At 36.0% G+C, this 18917-nt stretch overlaps 2 protein-coding genes across 4 annotated transcripts in view; both read right to left on the reverse strand.

Annotated features, from left to right (window-relative positions):
• The window catches only part of LOC139115513 (uncharacterized), a 35219-nt gene extending 27883 nt beyond the window's left edge, over window positions 1–7336 (reverse strand). For both annotated transcript variants that reach the window (XM_070677662.1, XM_070677663.1), the window contains exon 1: window positions 7089–7336. In XM_070677662.1, coding sequence (XP_070533763.1) covers window positions 7089–7128 — 40 coding nt within the window. In that variant the 5' untranslated portion in view covers window positions 7129–7336. The remainder of the gene's footprint in view (window positions 1–7088) is intronic.
• Window positions 7337–9730: 2394 nt separating this feature from the next.
• On the reverse strand, window positions 9731–18798 carry LOC139115514 (uncharacterized). 2 transcript variants are annotated; one of them, XM_070677664.1, is made up of 7 exons: window positions 18718–18798; window positions 18183–18245; window positions 17586–17659; window positions 17011–17118; window positions 16337–16372; window positions 12617–12655; window positions 9731–12361 (listed from the first exon to the last, which is right to left on the reverse strand). In XM_070677664.1, exons 1-7 carry the CDS (start codon window positions 18791–18793, stop codon window positions 12203–12205), a joined length of 555 nt encoding a protein of 184 aa, XP_070533765.1. In that variant the 5' UTR covers window positions 18794–18798; the 3' UTR covers window positions 9731–12202. The 2 variants fall into 2 exon arrangements, with proteins under 2 accessions (XP_070533765.1, XP_070533766.1); XM_070677665.1 differs by lacking the exon at window positions 12617–12655.
• Window positions 18799–18917: the final 119 nt, after the last annotated feature.

Here is an 18917-nt window from a genome sequence, read left to right on the forward strand (position 1 = left end):
TTTTCTGTTCTCTCTATGAGAATTCAGTATGAGAAAGCAACATGCACAAATATTTGTCAATATATATTTGATACAGTGACCTATTTTAGAGATAGAAAAATGACAAGATATCTTTCCTTCTCATTGATGCAATTATTTCCTTTGTGTCACAGGTTTTCTGTAGAAAGATGCTTTTTTATGAACAAAATAACAGTTAAAAAAGGCAGTTTTTGTCATTATTAGCTGTGCTTTTATGGTTTCACTGTTACAAGAGAAGGTCCTCTCAGACACTGTACACATCAGATTTGGCTAAAAAAGCTCTCTATGGCTCCTCAGGAGATTTTATTGGATGGTTGGCAAGTCTTAACACCCATCAAAGTTTTTGATTCACTGCTTTTTCCTCTTTGATATTAATGATTGACATCCATTTCTGTACAACAGTTCAGGACATCTGGTTTAGCATAGAAAGTGTGAAATACATTCACAGCTAATTCAAAATACAGCTCATTCAAAATGTACTGTATTCAAACTTTAAGATTGACACTTTGAAATTCCTATCTTACAACTGACATGTCAACAATTCATTAAAACATAGAATGACTATTTAAAATATAAATTATGTAAAATGTAAAATAAATATAAATATATATATATATATATATATATATATATATATATATATATATATAATTTATGTCCACCTTTTGTTTTACCTATGTCGGTGCCGGGGGTGGGGGGTGGGTCACCCTGTTTTTGAAATTTGGAATAGAGGGGGTCAGCCACTTTTTGACGTCGGCAAAAATTAATCCACCGCCCCCCCCCCCCAGGCCGAAGAAACTGACCAGTCCCTTAAAGTTGCATACAAGTTTATATAGTCACGACCTGATTGACAATACGCCAGATCTGCAACTGTACCTGTTACAGTGGCTCTGAAAATGCCTCCTTGCTCACATCACATTTTAATTGTACAGATAGTATATCTTTCTTTGGTCTAGTGCCAGACGAAGGGACCTAATTTTTATACCTCATAATAAAGTCGACGTTACAAAGAGAAGTTTCATTGGTCGCATTTCCCGCTTACTGTCGTATGCACATAAGAATGGACAGTGAAATTGATCTAAATGTTATCACACTTGTGTAATTGGTTTGTAAACTTGTTTCAAAATTTACTACAGGATTGGTAACTTTAGTTGAGTTGCGGCAAACTAAAGACAGATGATAGCGTTGTTTCACAGTAGGCTTCCACTGTAATTGTTGAGATACAGCAGTAAAGTAGGAACTGATTAGTGTCTGTGTGTGTAGGGTAAAGATTTCCTGATTTTCTATCCACGTACATTTCGACAACTTTCTCACTTACTACTTCTGACGTATGTACACCTCTTTTCCTGTGGATCATGATTTTTTTTTGCCGAAGAACTTCATACGATGCAAAGGCAACAATAGTCTAATGACAACTAGACTCTGACTTGGCTGTGATACAATGTAACTCAAAGCAGCGGTAAAAGAATGTAATATGAGCCTCTGTATGTGAATTGCACTGCAAAGTGTACTCCCTGGTGTGTGTTTATTATGGGTCCATAAAAGCTCTCGGATTGTCACCGTAGTTATAACAAGTCAGTGCAACTTCTGAGGCAAGTTTTGGAACAACTTTACAAACCAATTACACAAGTGTGGCAACATTTAGATCAGTTTCACTGGCCATTCTTATCTGCATACCAGTGTAATATTGATATCTTTGCCGATTCAATGCAACTTTACAAAATAAACATCTTTGCGCTCTTGTCTATGTGATTTTAATCATTCTGTAGTATGTTTCTTGTATGTAGTTTCTTCGCTTACATTTAATAGATTTATAGTTTATTTTTCATATTTTGACTTGTCTGTAAGTGGCTGCCAGCTGGCGCTGTTGAAAAGAATAAAATAAAAATAGTCATTATTGTGGGTTACTTGGTCTGGTGTACGCAACATGTCACAGCAGCATCCCCTTAGAACTTCTGTTGGTGAAATTCCTTGCCAACTTATCGCTTGGTGTTAAGGTGGAACGCGCCTCGGGGACAGATATTCAGACTCTCACACTTTTACAATTCTCCTCTGATATACCAATTATGGGGGTTAATTTTAAAGCTCTTGGAGTAAGAAAAATCTTCGACGGCTTGGTTTTTCGAAAATCTAAATTTTTCTTTTCCATTTCCAGGGATGGCGGCCATTTTGAATTTTAAACATCGGTAAATTTTGGGTGATTAGTTTCTCTTGTACCAAAATTTGCATGGTGACCCCCGATTTTTTGCTCACGTGTTCACACACGTGAGCATATGTCGCAGCGATGTCTGTCTGTCTGTCTGTCTGTGTGTCTGTCCGTCTGTCTGTCTGTCTGTCTGTCTGGCTGTCTGTCTTGTCTGTCTGTCTGTCTGTGTGTTCAATATCTCAAAAACGGCTCATCAGATCAGAATCAAATCTGGTACATAGATTCAGTTTGCAAATGGCAAGAACTGACTAGTTTTAGTGGATGTGGCTTGCTTACTTTTTGCTCATTTGCATAATTAATGATTTTAGAAAAACGGGATATACATTGAGAACGACTTCACACAATTTGATGAGATTTGCTACAAATGTTGATCACATCAAGATAAATCAGGTGTGAAAGTTATTAAGGGGTGCGTGAAAGATAATTACTAATTTGCATATTTAATGAAATTTCCTAATTAGGGGTATATATCTGAATTTACTTTATCAAAATTGGGGAAACTTGGTATGCATATTGAAGACACTATGATTTAACATTATTGAAAGTCAGCATTTTTACTTCATCCAAATCGTAATTTGCATATTTAACGGCCTTTCGAAATTAAGGATATATATTTGAATTTACATAACCAAAATTGATGAAACTTGCTATGTACATTAAAGATACTATGATAGAACATTATTGAAAGTCACTAAGCATTTGAACTTTAGCCAATTCCTTATTTGCATATTTAATGAACTGTCACAATCAGGGATATTTATCTGTATTGACTAGACCAAAGTTGACAAAACTTGCTATGTACATTAAAGATACTATGATATACGACGTTATTGAAAGTCATTAAGCATTTTTACTTCTTCCAGCTCCTAATTTGCATATTTAATGAATTTTGAAATTAGGAATATATGTTTGAATTTACATGACCAAAGTTGATGAAACTTGCTATGTACATTAAAGATACCATTATGTAGGCTAACATTATTGAAAGGCATTTAGCATTTTTGCTTCAGCCAATTCCTTATTTGTGTATTTAATAAACTTTCCTAATTAGGGATATGTAGTTGGATTTATTTGATCAAAGTTGGCATAACATGCTATGTACATTGATGATTATACCAGGTTATACCAATATTGGAAGTCATTTCGCACTTAAGTTTTCATGTCAGCTAATTTATAGTTTGCATATTTAATGAGCTTTCAAAGTTTGGAATATATAGTTTGAAGGACTTGACAAGAGGCAATTACACTTGCTATATAAAGAGGTGATACAATGACAGCAGTCAATGAAATTAATTATTTCTATTTCAGCTAATTGCGTATTTGAATACTTAATGACCTATAGAGTTAATCTGTGGTGAATAATGTTCATTATGATGATCATAACACTTTCAGTGAAGTTGCAAACATGTGGCAAAGGTTCAAATTACACATAACTGCAATATATAATGAAACACGTGAGCATTTACAGTTCATATCTGGTTATTCTTGATATAGTAAGAGAATGGCTGAGTTTCATTAAGGAGAGTTTGTGCAAAAGTTTAAGTCTTTCACTTTCGAGGTGCATAATACCTTAAGTTTAATATATTTCTCCTAATATGTCACCGGAAAAACTACTCATAAAATATCAACTCTGATATACCATACATAGAGGGTAATCGTGTGGACGAGCCCTATCCCATATCAACTGCTTTGGCGACGTTCATATTTAATGGGGGGGGGGGGGTCGGACAGGTTCGTGGTTAAAAGTTTTGATCATGTTGAATGGGGTGTGGACGAATGTTGAAGCGATAATTAAAATTTTACTTTGCAAACATATTGGATTTTTACCTGAAATTTTCCGACCCCTTCCAATGTATAAATATTGTCTGGTATCTATACAAGCTTGTTTAGGATTCGGCAGACCCAAAACACAGTATAGTGGCGTGCTCTAAATGTAAAATTGCATGGGGGACTCCACCCGTGATAGAATGTTGCTGTATTGGGTTATAATCTCTATCCAACTAATCCTATTCATGAGTTTGATTTCAAAGCGGACGTCTAGATACTGGACAATTGTTAACACAGCCGTGACGCAGTGAAAGAGCTGACTATAGAAGACACATTTACATACTTATGGAAGACCGGTCACGACATGCGACATGCGACCTGCGACTTCAAAACTGCGACCTGCGTCCTGCGAGTTTGAAACATACGACCTGCGACTTCAGCATTTAGACCAAGGTGTAGGCCTAACCTGCGACTTCACAACAGCGACCTGCGTCCTGCGTGTTTGTCAAACTGCGATATCAGTCTTGATTTGTTCGCACCATTGCTCTGAACACGAGCCTGAAAAACACGAGGGACACCATTGCACTATATTAAAACAGCCGGTTTACCGCATTCTCGCGACCAGAGCATTATTTTCGCACCGCTGGCCTACGCAAAAATCGGCCAGCGAAAGAATTCAACCAGCGATAGAAGTGCATGAAGCTGTGACGGTAGAGAATTCCACAAACGAAGAGCACAAATTTATTTTCCTTCTTACGAAAGGCAAACCGATCTGAAATAATGCAATAGCAATAGGGTTTTAAACGTCTACATCAGTGTTTAATAGTTTCTGGAACTTTTCTGCCTACATGATCTAAAATATTATATACACACAAAAAATAATATGTACATATTATAGTATGTACATATTAGGCTTAAAGACTGAAAATAGGATTGTAGGAGGGTTTAATTATGTCCTGTTTTACAGTTTTAACTCGCGTTATCTATAAAGAACTTGAGTCGGTCTCTGGCTATTCATGGTTAGCAAATATGTTTGCACTTCTGTCAATATCAGTATTATTTTAACTGCTTTACTTTGCATATGTTATTTGTGTAGACAAATGTAGTCCGAAGTTAACCAGTAAGAATATTTTTATTTTTCCAACATTACTGAACAAAAGTTGGATCAATTCGATTTTTTGACGAAAAGTGAATTTAAAAATGAAATTAGACGAAAAGATGGCAACATCCGATGATCAATCACTAGAGAATTGGAACAAAACTGGAAATGTTAGAAAATGAACGACAATAACTGAAAATTCGAATGTTTGCAATGACACTGACGCAGTTATGATACAGGGGGGACAACTGATGAATTAAACAGACAGCTAGATGGTTATACCACAGTGAAATGAGGATAAATACCAGAGATTTCTAAAAATCAAAAAGTTTGTCGATAACATAAGGAAAGAAGCGAGGTAAGGCAGACGAAGAATATCTAAAATAATTTGAAATTATAATATAAACATATAAATGCCTATCACGTAGCATATTATTTTCCATGCATTAACACGGACTGTCAACATTTCCGTCATAAAATTATCTCTCCAGATGAAAATGAGTGAACTGGTGTGTACATGAATTGAGTTTTGCCAGACTTGGTGAACGATTTACCAAAGCGAAAGCAATGGCTTATTAATTGATCGATGTTGAACGTTAAATCTCCTTTCCACGTTTTACCCTTTGAGCGCTGTAATTTTCTCCCACCAAAATTTTAGTGCAAAATTTTACCAATTGTATGATTTTTCTGTAATTTTTTGATAATTTGGACCAAATCGACATCACGTTTCATTGGCTACAGGTTTTTCCAAATTTTTTTGCAAAAATTGGATAAAAATTGACAGGGGTTTATTATATAAAGGGGACAAAAATAGACTTTGGCGCTCAAAGGATTAAAGTTCACGCAAGACGCCTCCAATCTAATACTGAGGAAAACACCATGAAACGTTACGTGTTGTTGTCACATGTCGCAGTTGTGAAGTCGCAGGTCGCAGTTTGACAAACACGCAGGTCGCTGTTGTGAAGTCGCAGGTTACACGTAGGTCTAAATGCCGAAGTCGCAGGTCGCATGTTTCAAACTCGCGGGACGCAGGTCGCAGTTTTGAAGTCGCAGGTCGCATGTCGCATGTCGTGACCGGTCTTCCATACATACTAGAAGTTATACTGCAAGACAACCCGCTGCTGCTGTAGAACTGAAATATGGGCCTTGTGAGTATTGTTCCAGTGTGAACATATTCACTTTCATTGGCATCGAAACTACCAATCCAAACCAAGCTGTAGAACCGGAAACTGGGCCTTGTCAAGATTGTGCCTGTTTAGAAATGTTCAATTCAGTTGGCATCGAAACTACTGATATATATATACATTCATTTACTTGTCTGCCTTTCCCTTTTCATTACTGTAAACATGACCTTTACACAGCAAGAAAACCGGAGACGTATTTCAGGATGTGCATACAACAGGATCTGACCAGAACCTGTCACCTGGTAACAGACCCTTAGAAATAACTTCTGTCCCAAGGCCTGAAAACGTGAACGGATTTCGAAAACACCGTGTGCGTAGCTTGACAAGAGAGAAGTCAAATCGCTGTCTTTTACAAACAACGTCAACATTTTACGTGTTAAACTGTTGATAAGTATAGACTGTGCAGTTGTATTCATAATAAAGCAAACTCGGTCACCTCTTTGCGGTTGGTCACGTTCTCTGAAATTTTATAAAATTAACAATAGGAAAACTAGCTTTCTATACAGCACAGTCCCTGTACGGACTGTGAACTGCCAACTTTGGCATTAAGGTCTCTGGGTCGGATTTACTTTACGTTGGGTGTCTGAGTTATAGACTGGTCCTAGTCGCTTCGTTATTCTCACAAGTATGCAGCAATTACTGGTTGGCCATTGCGTTCACACGACGATCTACGCGTCAGTCTGCAAGAGTATATTGCCCCAGTTTATTCAGGTTTGATATTTATATACTAAGACTTGGGGCAATGCTATTTTAACAAACAACGCTTACTTGTCATTTTGCCGAAATACAGCTTGTGATTGACAATTGAGCTTACCTTTTTCAGTTGCTCTCTGTTCTTGGACCCCGGAAGACATTCTGATGTTGTAGAAAATGATCGAAAGTCAGGCCAATGTTCAGTCAGTTCTTGGGTTCTTAAGCTTCAGGGAGTCGTCCGATTTCAATAGATCTAAGAAGTAAAAGAAAAGCCGCAACGGACTCTATATGCACGACGAGCCAATCGTGTAAACTCTCGCTTTGTATACAAGAAAAAGGCGAAGGTCCCTCCTTATGAACGCTTTTTATCAGTCCGGGTCAGCTCCAAAATTGGAGACTCATTATGATAATGTATTCCGGCATTCAGCCAATCATCGACCAGATTACATCATTAATAAAGTACAGGTCACGCTGGGTCACAAATTACCCACCAAGTGTGATCGGCATTTTGGGCCGCTTATTAAGCCCCTGTCTTGTGAATTTCGACGAATTTCGACAGTCAACATAATCCACGTGTTCTGCAGAAGGTCATGTCCAACAAGGAGTCCGATTAGTGAACAAATATGCGAAATATTGACGATTCATTTCTACCCCCAGTTTATCGATTTCGCTCAAGTACCGAGAATCATTTTGTGGATGTTCGTCATCTCTATTAGAAATACTGTTATAAAGGTTATTTGTGTAGGTACGCGTATAACATTTTGCAAGAAAGAAGAGCAATGTCAGAGCTTTAAAACGATACCTGTTTTGTAGTTGTCAAACGCAGACTAAAAATGGTACGCGATTTTGAAAATGTGTTGACAGAGTGGCCACACAACTGTTCCCCATACGGTAGAATTTGTATCGCTGCCATCTCCGATACAAATGGGGTATTCTGAACGATCTGTGTAGGTACACGATTTATATTTCGCAGGACTTCAAGCCAGAGTCTAGAAATCACAGCGATATATGGGGTTTGGTTGTCTTAGCCAGAATAAAACTGGTACGCGATTTTGAAATTGTGTTTTGACAGAGTGGCCACACAACTGTTCGACATTATGACAGAATATCGAATACGGCGCGGGAGTTCGACACAGTATGGCGTACGTAACGAAGGACGCATGTGGAGGTTGCCAGGAAATACAATTTTTACTGATGGCGCGCTGGCCGCTGATTGGCTAATGAGAGGGGAAATATTATGGTATAGCGTCTCCAATTTTGGAGCTGACCCGGAACGCTTTTTATAGCACAGTGACACCATAGCAGGGCGCGCTCGTTTATCTCGTCACCCAGATAACGCTCATAGAAATAGATATGCAAATGATTTCCGACGTGTCATTCACATGGAGCAAACTCAAATTAAAGAACAAAAGGGTCAGGTTTTGTATCAGCTTTACCTACGGGCAATTTCACTAAATGTACACAACTTTCAAAGGAGAACACAAAGGACTATTATCAAATAAGCAGTGATGTCAACAACCACCAATTGCAGGGATTGATTTAAGTTGGTCAAAGGTCGCCAAATGTAATCCAAATATTTTGGAAAAAAATTGTGCTGTAAAGCATACAACAACCAGATATGAACTGAATGTGCTCACGTGTTTCATTATATATCGCAGTTTTGGTACATTTAAACTTTTGCCACATGTTTGCAACTTCATTGAAAGTGTTCATGATCAACATCATGGACAATGTTCACCACAGCATGATAAGATATGCAAATTATAAATTACCTGACATGGAAACGCGAAATGACTTTCAATATTGTTTTACCTGGTATCACCAATGTACATAGCATGTTTCACCAACTTTGATCAAGTAAATCCCGGTATATATCCCTAATTAGGAAAGTTCATTAAATATGCAAATTAGGAATTGGCTGAAAAAATGCTAAATGACTTTGAATAATGTAATCATAGTGTCTTCAATGTACAGAGCAAGTTTCATCAACTTTGGTCCAGTAAATTCAGATAAATATCCCTAATTAGAGAAATTCATTAAATATGCAAATTCGGAATTGGCCGATGTACGTAGCAAGTTTCGTCAACTTTGGTTGAGTCGATCGAGATATATATCCTTAATTAGAAAAGTTCATTAGATATGCAACTTAGGTTGAGTCAATCAAGATATATATCCTTAATTAGGAAATTTCATTAAATATGCAAATTATGAATTGGCTGATGTAAAAATGCTTAACGACTTTCAATAATGTTATATCATATTATCTTCAATGAACAGAGCCAATTTCATCAACTTTGGTCCAGTAAAATCAGATAGATATCCCCAATTAGAGAAATTCATTAAATATGCAAATTCGGAATTGGCCGAAGTAAAGATGCTTAATGACACACTGAATATTGTTGTATCACAGTATCTTCATTTCACAAAATTTTATACAATACATTTTACCTCAGAGTTTTTTGAACTGTCATGATGAATGTCAGTAATTTTTTCGGAATCAGATAAGGATTAATTTCCTTGCAAACTTCCAGAGCTGACATTCGTTCTTGCGGTCAATTTTTATTCAACACAACAACAATAACAACAACAATAAACAATAACAGCGACAACAACAACAACAACAACAACAAGATCAATCATATTGTAGCTCATTTTATTCATTAAAAGTACATCAACAAAAACAACATGGCTGTCTAGCAGCCATATTGGATCATATTGCTAAAATACTTAGTAATTTACGTCCAAATGTAAGTTACAGTGCGTTGTCCTGGTGCCAAGTTTGGTCAAAGCCTGTCCGACTATTGACTATACACATCAAATATAGGAAACAAAATGACCGTCACGCGGCCATATTGGATCGCATCACAAAACAAATCAAGGCGCATATGTATAATATAGGGAGTAATGTTTGTATTAAGTTCGAATGAAATCGCTCCCAGCATCTCTGAGAAATTTGCGTGAACGGACGCTCACGCACGCACGGACATGAGCAAAGCTATAAGCCCCCCGGATGTTGTCCGTGGGACTAAAAACGACAGCCTTTTATAGCCTAGTGTTGCTTCAAATTTTGACCAGTGATTTCATAGGGAAGAGAACGCAATATGTAAGGAATACTTGTATGTGATTCAAAGACCTAGGTGACCGTTTTGCATAAATTTGTATATTCCTCTTGCCCATCTAAAATTTTAATATTCCCCTTGAAACCCATCGAAAAATTTAAATCATATTTTCATTTCCTTAGAAACAGGGGAAATCCATTTTAACAGAGAAACATATTTTGATAAACAGTTGAGAAAGTCAAAGATTTGTAAGGGATAGTCAGACATGTATTTTTGCGTTGAAATACTTTAAACCTTTTAGATTTCACATATATACATACCACTCACCCTAATCCAAACCTTTTAGGTTCACCTTTGCGCGACTTTTGCCGGAAAAGGGTACTGGCTGCAATTTTTTAAGTAATGTTTTATGTTCTCCAGATTTTCTTTTTTCCGTTTTGACCTCCTCATCTCGAATAGGCCACCCCTAATCTCATTCGTGAGAGAAGAGTGGAACATCGTTCGAGTGAAAATAAAAATGCAAATTGTAGTGGAGAAGATAAATGACTGGTTTGAACTTGTATGAACCGGTTTAGACCAGATGCAGTTTTTAAATTTCTGCTGGACAATACAGCAAACTCTGCAAAGTTTTGCTCATGAAATGTCACTTCTCATGGTGTTCAGTTATCTTACGGAAGAATAAAAAATGCCCAGTTGTTTTCTGGAAAACAAAAGCACGTAAAAGAAGAACGACACCCACATTTTATGTAATCGGTATACATATAATTGTGCTTTATTGTTGGCAGTGTCAGCTAGCTCTGTCTAGTTTGAATTTGATTACAATGGACGTCAAAACTTATTGATACAAAACTTTGAGTACACACACCAGTGGCATGTAATATTGACAAAGTAATTCTTAACAAACAAAAAATTTGGACTGGTGGAACCTATACTCTTTACATCAAAACCATGAACATGTAAAATATGCAATACTCGAGAACCTAGCTACAGAGAAAACTCAATATGAAGGCACAAACGAAACATACAAAACTATATTATTTTTTCGCACAATATTAAAATATGCCCAAATGCAATGCTTGTGACGAATCCCACTGTAGAAATATAAAAAAACTTTGGTGTTGTGTCAATAAAAATTGAAAGGGTAAGTTTGAGAAAGCTATCGCGTTTCAAACAAAATACACATATTTGAGATAGGTTTTATGAATAGCGTGTACTGTTACCTTACAAATTAATCCTATATTACAATTGTTTGAAATATTTGACAAATATTTCTGGCAGTTATTCAACACATTCTCCTCGCAGATTGGCTATACTTACCTAAAACATTATGTACACTATCTTTCTATTATTGCTTGGATTTATTCTGTGGACTTTTCCTTCACAAGTTACGAAAGGTAATGTAGGATACTCACACGACTTTTGTTCAGAGCCATATGAACTACTACAGCTACCATGAAACTACTTTCAGCGTAACATGTCAGGTACTTTAAGCATAACGCTATTAACAGGAGCAACACTACAGCAATAACTGCCGTCCGGATTTATACGCAGCCGCATTTCTTTTGCAAGTAGCGCCCCCACAGAAAAAATTCCCTCGAAACATTCGCTAATTCCACTTCAAATTTTATAAACTTCGAAAGCATTAAATTATAGACCCTATAAAAGAGGTCTATGCGTAACCTTGTTTACGATAAATAACAATAAAGTTGCCAATAAACATGCACTATTTCAATTCTAAAGTTTTAGGTGAAAGCAAAATTCTGCAACAAATTGTACTCAGAAATGCGTGAAAATTCAAAACTCAATCCAGGTTATACACTATTGAAAAGACTACATGAACATTAACGTTTGACGTTACACTTTGTCACTACAGTATACCAAAAACTTCGCGCTAGTGTACAATATTTGACAGAAAGGCAAGTCTTCTTTTACATAGAAAAAAATAAAGAGTGAGGACAATGTCATAGTGACTGCAGTATAATGTTTTTGTATCCGATAAAAGTTGCAAAATTTAAGTCAGGTTGGTCGTTTGAGGAAAAAATCCTCGTTTCAATGAACAATCTTGTTCATGACTCGTCAAAACTGACACTGTACTTTACAATATTTTTTAGGTTAAACGATGCCATTTGTCCTCAGCCGAATGGCCAAGCGGTAGCAGATCAGTGTCGAATGCTTGTCAAACAAGCTCGCCAAAATATTCACTCTCCACCATCTGACAGAGACACATCCCATGTTTAGTATGGCGCTGTCCACTCAACGGTGTGGGCATGGAGTTATCAACAAGCCGTCGGATGTACATTCCACAGGTCTTACTTAGATATTCACCGGCCCGGTTCTGTTGTACAGAAGGATATTTAGGTAAATAGCGATTTCAGTACAGAGGCACGATCTTTATTGAGGACCACAATAATGATATCATTTCGGCGTATGACGAAAGAAAAGTCGATCAGACATGTTTTATAAAGTTTTAATCATTCTTAGCAAATGTAAAATTATGTACGCGACATGTACTGTTAGCATAATGAAACTAAAGATATTAGGTTTAAAAATAATGGTGTAAACAGATAAAGAACGATAATGTCATACGTACGCTTTGATTTCCTTTACTCAGATATTTCTTAAGAGTTTCCTGTATACGATATAAGAACGATAGAAGACGGTATACAATGCAAGATCCGAGGTACATGAATATTCCGCATTGATTAAGGGTCATTAGCATAGAATTTAATACCGAAACAATGCTCATTAGTGTAATCTGCATATTTGAATATCATTATACCTCGCATCTTGCACTAATAGGAAGACGGTATACCTTTGAAGTGTTTTCCATCATTTAGGCTGCATTCACAAACACCTCTAGAGGAGGGGGTGGGGTGGGAGAGTCCAAATAAGTTCTAAGATTTTTCAAATACCCCCTAACAAACTCGCAATGTGTTCAAGCCCGCCCTTCCAACTTGCTATAATTTTGAAGCCCCCTCAAAGGAAGGCAAAATGTGGCCGATATATTGCTTCATCCAAAAATATTAAATCATGATACATGTGAGTGCATCGGCCAAACTATTAACATTTTCCCCACAAAAACAAACCATATCTCTAGATTTATATGTATGCATTAATTCATGTAAATGTACTTTGCTTGAGGTGGCAGGTAAAAACTAAATGTGTGCACAAAAAAGTTGATTTTTGGATTTCATTGATAATGTTGATTCACTATACATCGTAGTCTATGAGAAAACTATGAACGCATATTTTCCAATATAAAACTAGCAATATCTGTTCATCTGCAGACGTTTGATAACTGATATAAATGTACTTGATTAGCATGGGGTGTTTACATGTGCGCATGTGTACACGAAATTTAGTTTTGGAATTTCGCCGAAAATGTTGATCCACTAGACATGGGAGTCTATGACAAAACTGTAAACCATATATTTTCTGAATCAGCATGAAATTTCCCACTTTTTCCTACATAAATTTTGTATTTCCAGGTCACGTGACTGATCACATGACACGTCATGTGGCCAGAGTTGGCAAAGAATATGAATATTTGAAGCATCAGGACGTGTTTTGAATCCATAAAATGATGCAAATTTGAATACAGTTGCAATTTTCACGGCATTGTCTTTACATATTTGAAATAATAACTACCCTTTACTTTATTTATAGATGTTCCTATTTAAGATTTTTCTCACAAAAGGCAGAGTAAATGAACCATAACATCAGCATCTGACATGATTCTGTATTTGAAAATCAACACATTTTATATTTGTAAACACCTGCTTTATGTCTTCCTTGCAGAAACATGCATCTAAAATGGTTATGATTTATCAAAAAATATTTTACAATATTTAAAAATACATTTTAGGGAACAACATATCACATGACCAAACACATGACCAGTCATGTGACCAGTCATATTGATAATATGGCTGCTATGAATTTCATTGGCTTATGGTAAAAAACTGTATTTCCTCTAGTTTCATTCACGGATATTGCTGTTAATAGAACAAATTTACATATAAATCATTTGTTTTCAATATATAAACATTTCATATCATTAAAAAAACCCCAATAAACATCTTCGCGATCGTCTGTACTTCTGAAAACTGTAAACAATCAGCGCGACGCTTCTGTGATCAGCATGACCTTTCAGGGTCGAGGTCATGGGTCACGACATTTGCTTCCGGATTTTGGCCATACTCGGACGTACGGGGCGCAATCACATTCTGGCCAGATCGGAATACATCAATCTTAGTTGTGCTGCGTGCTGGTGCCGAAAATACGGGATTTTTAGCGACAAAAACGAAGCAAATACGCCTATTTAACTGTGCCGGATATTTCCGGCACTCAAGGTATATGGTAATTCAATATGGCGCCGGAAATATCCGGCCATAGGTAGTAAAGGGGTTTAAAACTTGCAATATTTGTGCATATATGAACCCTGAATAATTGACATTATGTACTTGATTAGAAGAGGGTGGTTACGTGTGCATATATGTAGCTACAAGAAATTTGATTTTCGAATTTGCCAAAAATGTTGGTCCACTATACATTACAGTCTATGAGGAAACTACAGGTATGAATATTTTTTTCCAATACAAAACTCGGTAAATCTGTGTATTTATGTACGCTTGATTATTAATATTAATGTACTTGATTAGACTAGGGTAGTTATAAGTCCATGTATGTGCATGAAATCTGATTTTGGAATGTCACTGAAATGTTGATCCACTATACATTGTAGTCGATGAGGAAACTATGAATAACACATAGGTTACCGTCTCCTAAATTGTTATTCAAAGGTTGTTTGACCTGAAGCTTCCAGTTGTTGTTGATGACACTATGCACTATTCTAAATAGTTTGTATTCTGTCAAAGTCCTCAAAAAATAAAAAATGTACGTACGGCGACATGAACGTTTGACACTGACCCATACCCTATGTATTGTCAATGGGAGAATTTATCAAAAGTTATCTCCCAAATTGCCATTGAAAGGTTAAGCTGAAACTTTTAGTCATTATAGAGGACAGTTTTACAGAGGGGTTGGGTAAGTAGAAATCGTGACAACCGAAATCTTTTGCCTCAAGATGGCTGCTTGGATCATCGATAAATTGTTTAATATACCCTAAAATTTGCGCCCAAAGGGCGTGCCGAAAATGGAAATGGCAGGAAATGAAAGTGCCAGATCTAGAAGGCATTTGAAAAGGAATTTGATATTTAATAAATTTTCAAGCCCTCCCCCTTTGTAGTGTCCATTTTTTCAGATCCCCCGGCATGTTGTAAATCTTTTCATGTACCCCCTTAAATCCCCCATCCAGAGCTGTTTGTGAATGCAGCCTTAGGTCACCGTTGAAAAATGAATTTTAGTCTCGTCTATACTAGAATTGACTTCTTAAGGTAGAACGCGCTTAGAGGACAGATTTGGACTCTCAAACTTTTACAATTCTTTTCTGATATAACACGTGTTGGGGTTCATTTTAAAGCTCTTGGCGCAAGAAAACTTTTCACTGGCTTAGTTTTCTGAAATTCAAAAATTTCATTTTTCTCCATAGAGTTAACAAAGGGATGGCGGCCATTTTGAATTTTAAATATCGGTAAATCTTGGGTTATTTGTTTCTCTAGGACCAAAAGTTGTATTGTAACCCCGATTATTATTCTTGATTTTGAAAGACAATGATCGAAAGATTCCTTTAGGAAAGTTTGAGCAAAGTTTAAGTTTCACTTTCGAGGCGCATACTACCTTTACATTACCATTTCATATTGTACACTGTGTGGTGAGTTTGCGAGACAAGAGTACATGTACTTTGTATTTAACGGGATATATTTAGGAAGAGGCTGAGGAAATTTGAACAAAACTAATGAAATTTGAACAAAACTAATGAAAATTTGTCAAAAGTTGCCCCTATCATTTGGTCCTTAATCACAACAATCTGATATTCACGAAGCCACTTTACAGATACAGTCAAGTTCAGCAGGTAGTGTAACACAGGGACTCTTAACTTCATCACGATTGGTCAACTGACGACAGGAAAGATACTCGCAGCACTTCAATGATGGCAGGATCACAAGACTTTGACAGGGGAGGAGGAGGTAAAATTGTGAAAACATTTGTAACCTGACACCGCTACGTTCGCAAAAATACAGTCGAGTAGGTCTCCGCCGCATGTTCTTATCATTAACGCACCTCCCAAGATTCTATGGTCTATCCCTAAAGCCAACACAAGCTGCAAGTATCCCCGAACTTCATGAAAACTGCTTTTGAGCGCTCTAAGTGTCTGACAAAAACCGTGCAATACTTGCACACTGCTTACCTTGCATTTATCTGTCTTGAAGTACACAAACGCCAGCTGTTCAATCGTATTAAGGATAATCTCTATGAATTGTTCATTAAAGTAAAACACGCCTCGTTGACAGAGATATTCGGTTCTCAAACTTTTTACAATATTTTGAGGACAGTTATTCGGACTCAAACTTTTACAACACTTTGGATTTATATATATATATATATATATATATATATATATATATATATATATATATATATATATATATATATATATATATAACAGCACAAAATTACTTCAAGTACAAAGTAATGATCTCTGTTACTTAAGTTTCTTGCATCCTGCAATCATCAGACAGAAGAAGTAATTTTGTGTTATTATTTATAACGCTCTGCTTTAGCATCGAGCACTGCAATTTCCCAGGAGGACATCTGTATACTTATATATATATATATATATATATATATATATATATATATATATATATATATATATATATATATATATATATATATATATATATATATAGGCATATATAGGCATATATAGGTATATATATATATATATATATATATATATATATATATATATATATATATATATATATATATATATATAATTTGTACTGCAAATGCCATGGCTGTTATATCAAAAATAATAATGCATGTGACACTACTACAAGATTAACCCTTCAAGGATACAATGAAAGAACGTCTTATGAGACCTCGTCTGACAAGGCCTGCCATTATGCTACTTTCCAAGAAAACTGCATTCGCTCTGCCCTCGTGGATAGCACGGCTCCTGATGGTCTGATAGAGAACAATCGAGGATTACAATCTTACAGTTGTACAATATTTGATGCATGACTACTTGCATGATATACAAAGTCCGAGACGAAAAGCTGCAGGTGTCGCTAAGGCTCAATGGAAAAACGTAACAGTTAGTTTCTTCAATGTAAAAAACTAGGATTAATAGTTCGACTCCGGTATCTATAAGCTACTCTCTCCTCCATTTTCCCATGTAGAAGTCTTCTTCTACATTCGTAGCATGTAGTTTGGGAAAGATTTGGCGGTGACAGGTGTAAAAAATACTATGCATTTAATTGGATCGTTCCACTGCGGCAAACAACAGAAGATTGCGGCAAGACCACTGTTGCAACAAGATTGTTGAGAAAGTTCACCACATCCTGCTAAAGGTGTAAGTCTACCAAATGCATCGAGCAAGCTTACTTACTTATGGTATAATTACTAAAACAGATGTATAAAATAAGACACACCAAAATCGAGAATCCGATGGGCAGAGACATGTACGCCATGAAGATGGACACAAGTTTTACCAATTCAACGCCATCTAAGGAAAGACAATGATTTGATGACTTGAATATTTATGATTGGTACTTTCCATTTAAAACAGAATCTTTATAATGTTACATACGATAATATCGTAACTATTCTGGCAAAGGTATTATGGCAAAGGTTTCGTCAGCTATTCTTATGTTGTTGTTATTTCTTTATCAAAGTGTTTTGATTTTATTTACTTAATTCATAATGTGAAAGTGAATTAACTCATGCAATGTCATTCATTTAAATAAACTATGGCAAGATAAATTGGTCTGCATATTGCCACTTTGCTATGACTCGAGACGATGTCGTAAAAATAAACCCTACGAAAGAAAATTCCTAAATGTTAAGTATGACAGCCGAGAACAATCACCTTCCCTCCGAATTTCGTTCCGTTAATTTGACGCAAAATGCTAGGACCTCAGGAAAGCTTACAAAATACAAACTCTAGCATAGATGACGATTGCATCTAACATATTTTCATAGGCCCTTTGATTCTTTGATTCTTGAAGTGTTTATGTGACAAATCTTACTTTTTATCAATTTGTTTTGAATCACCATGTAACTGAACAGGTACGGCAGCGTAATATTGTGATCTGAAAAGAAAAAGACTGTATATTACCACCAAACAACAAACGAATGTACTAGCCATATAATATATATATATATAATATATATATATATATATATATATATATATATATATATATATATATATATATATATATATATATATATATATATATAAAGTGGGGGGGAGGGGGTTCACGTCTGCTGGCCCATGGTCTATGTATACACACAAAGGACAATTAATTGACTGAATTAATACAGGCGCTCGATACAAAATGGTTACCTATATTGGAAAAAAGGTAACAAAACCAAATCAGTAAACAAAAAAAAACACTTTAAAAACAAACAGGCAAAAGTTAAACAGTTTTAAAAATAGATCAATTCTTTAAAATTATTGATTTATAAGGTGAAAAGGAATAAAAATGTTTTATCCAATTAAAACACCCTTTCTCAAATGTAGCTAATTACAGAGAAAGACGAGACTGGGAGGCGACTCACCATTCAAAGCCGTGAGGCCAACGTTTAAGATGAGACAGATATAACCCAGTAGGTAGGCGCAGAATAACAATCTCATCACTGAAAAATTTCTCTGTTTTAAGGAGGGTGTGGAGTACAATGTTGATAATTATTTTACATTATGTTCTTATTTTAAACTTTCGCCTCTTTTTATTCGTCGTCAAGTTTTAGATCTGTGTTTT

This window comes from Ptychodera flava, chromosome 17, assembly GCF_041260155.1.
Source record: "Ptychodera flava strain L36383 chromosome 17, AS_Pfla_20210202, whole genome shotgun sequence".
Classification (NCBI taxonomy): domain Eukaryota; kingdom Metazoa; phylum Hemichordata; class Enteropneusta; family Ptychoderidae; genus Ptychodera; species Ptychodera flava.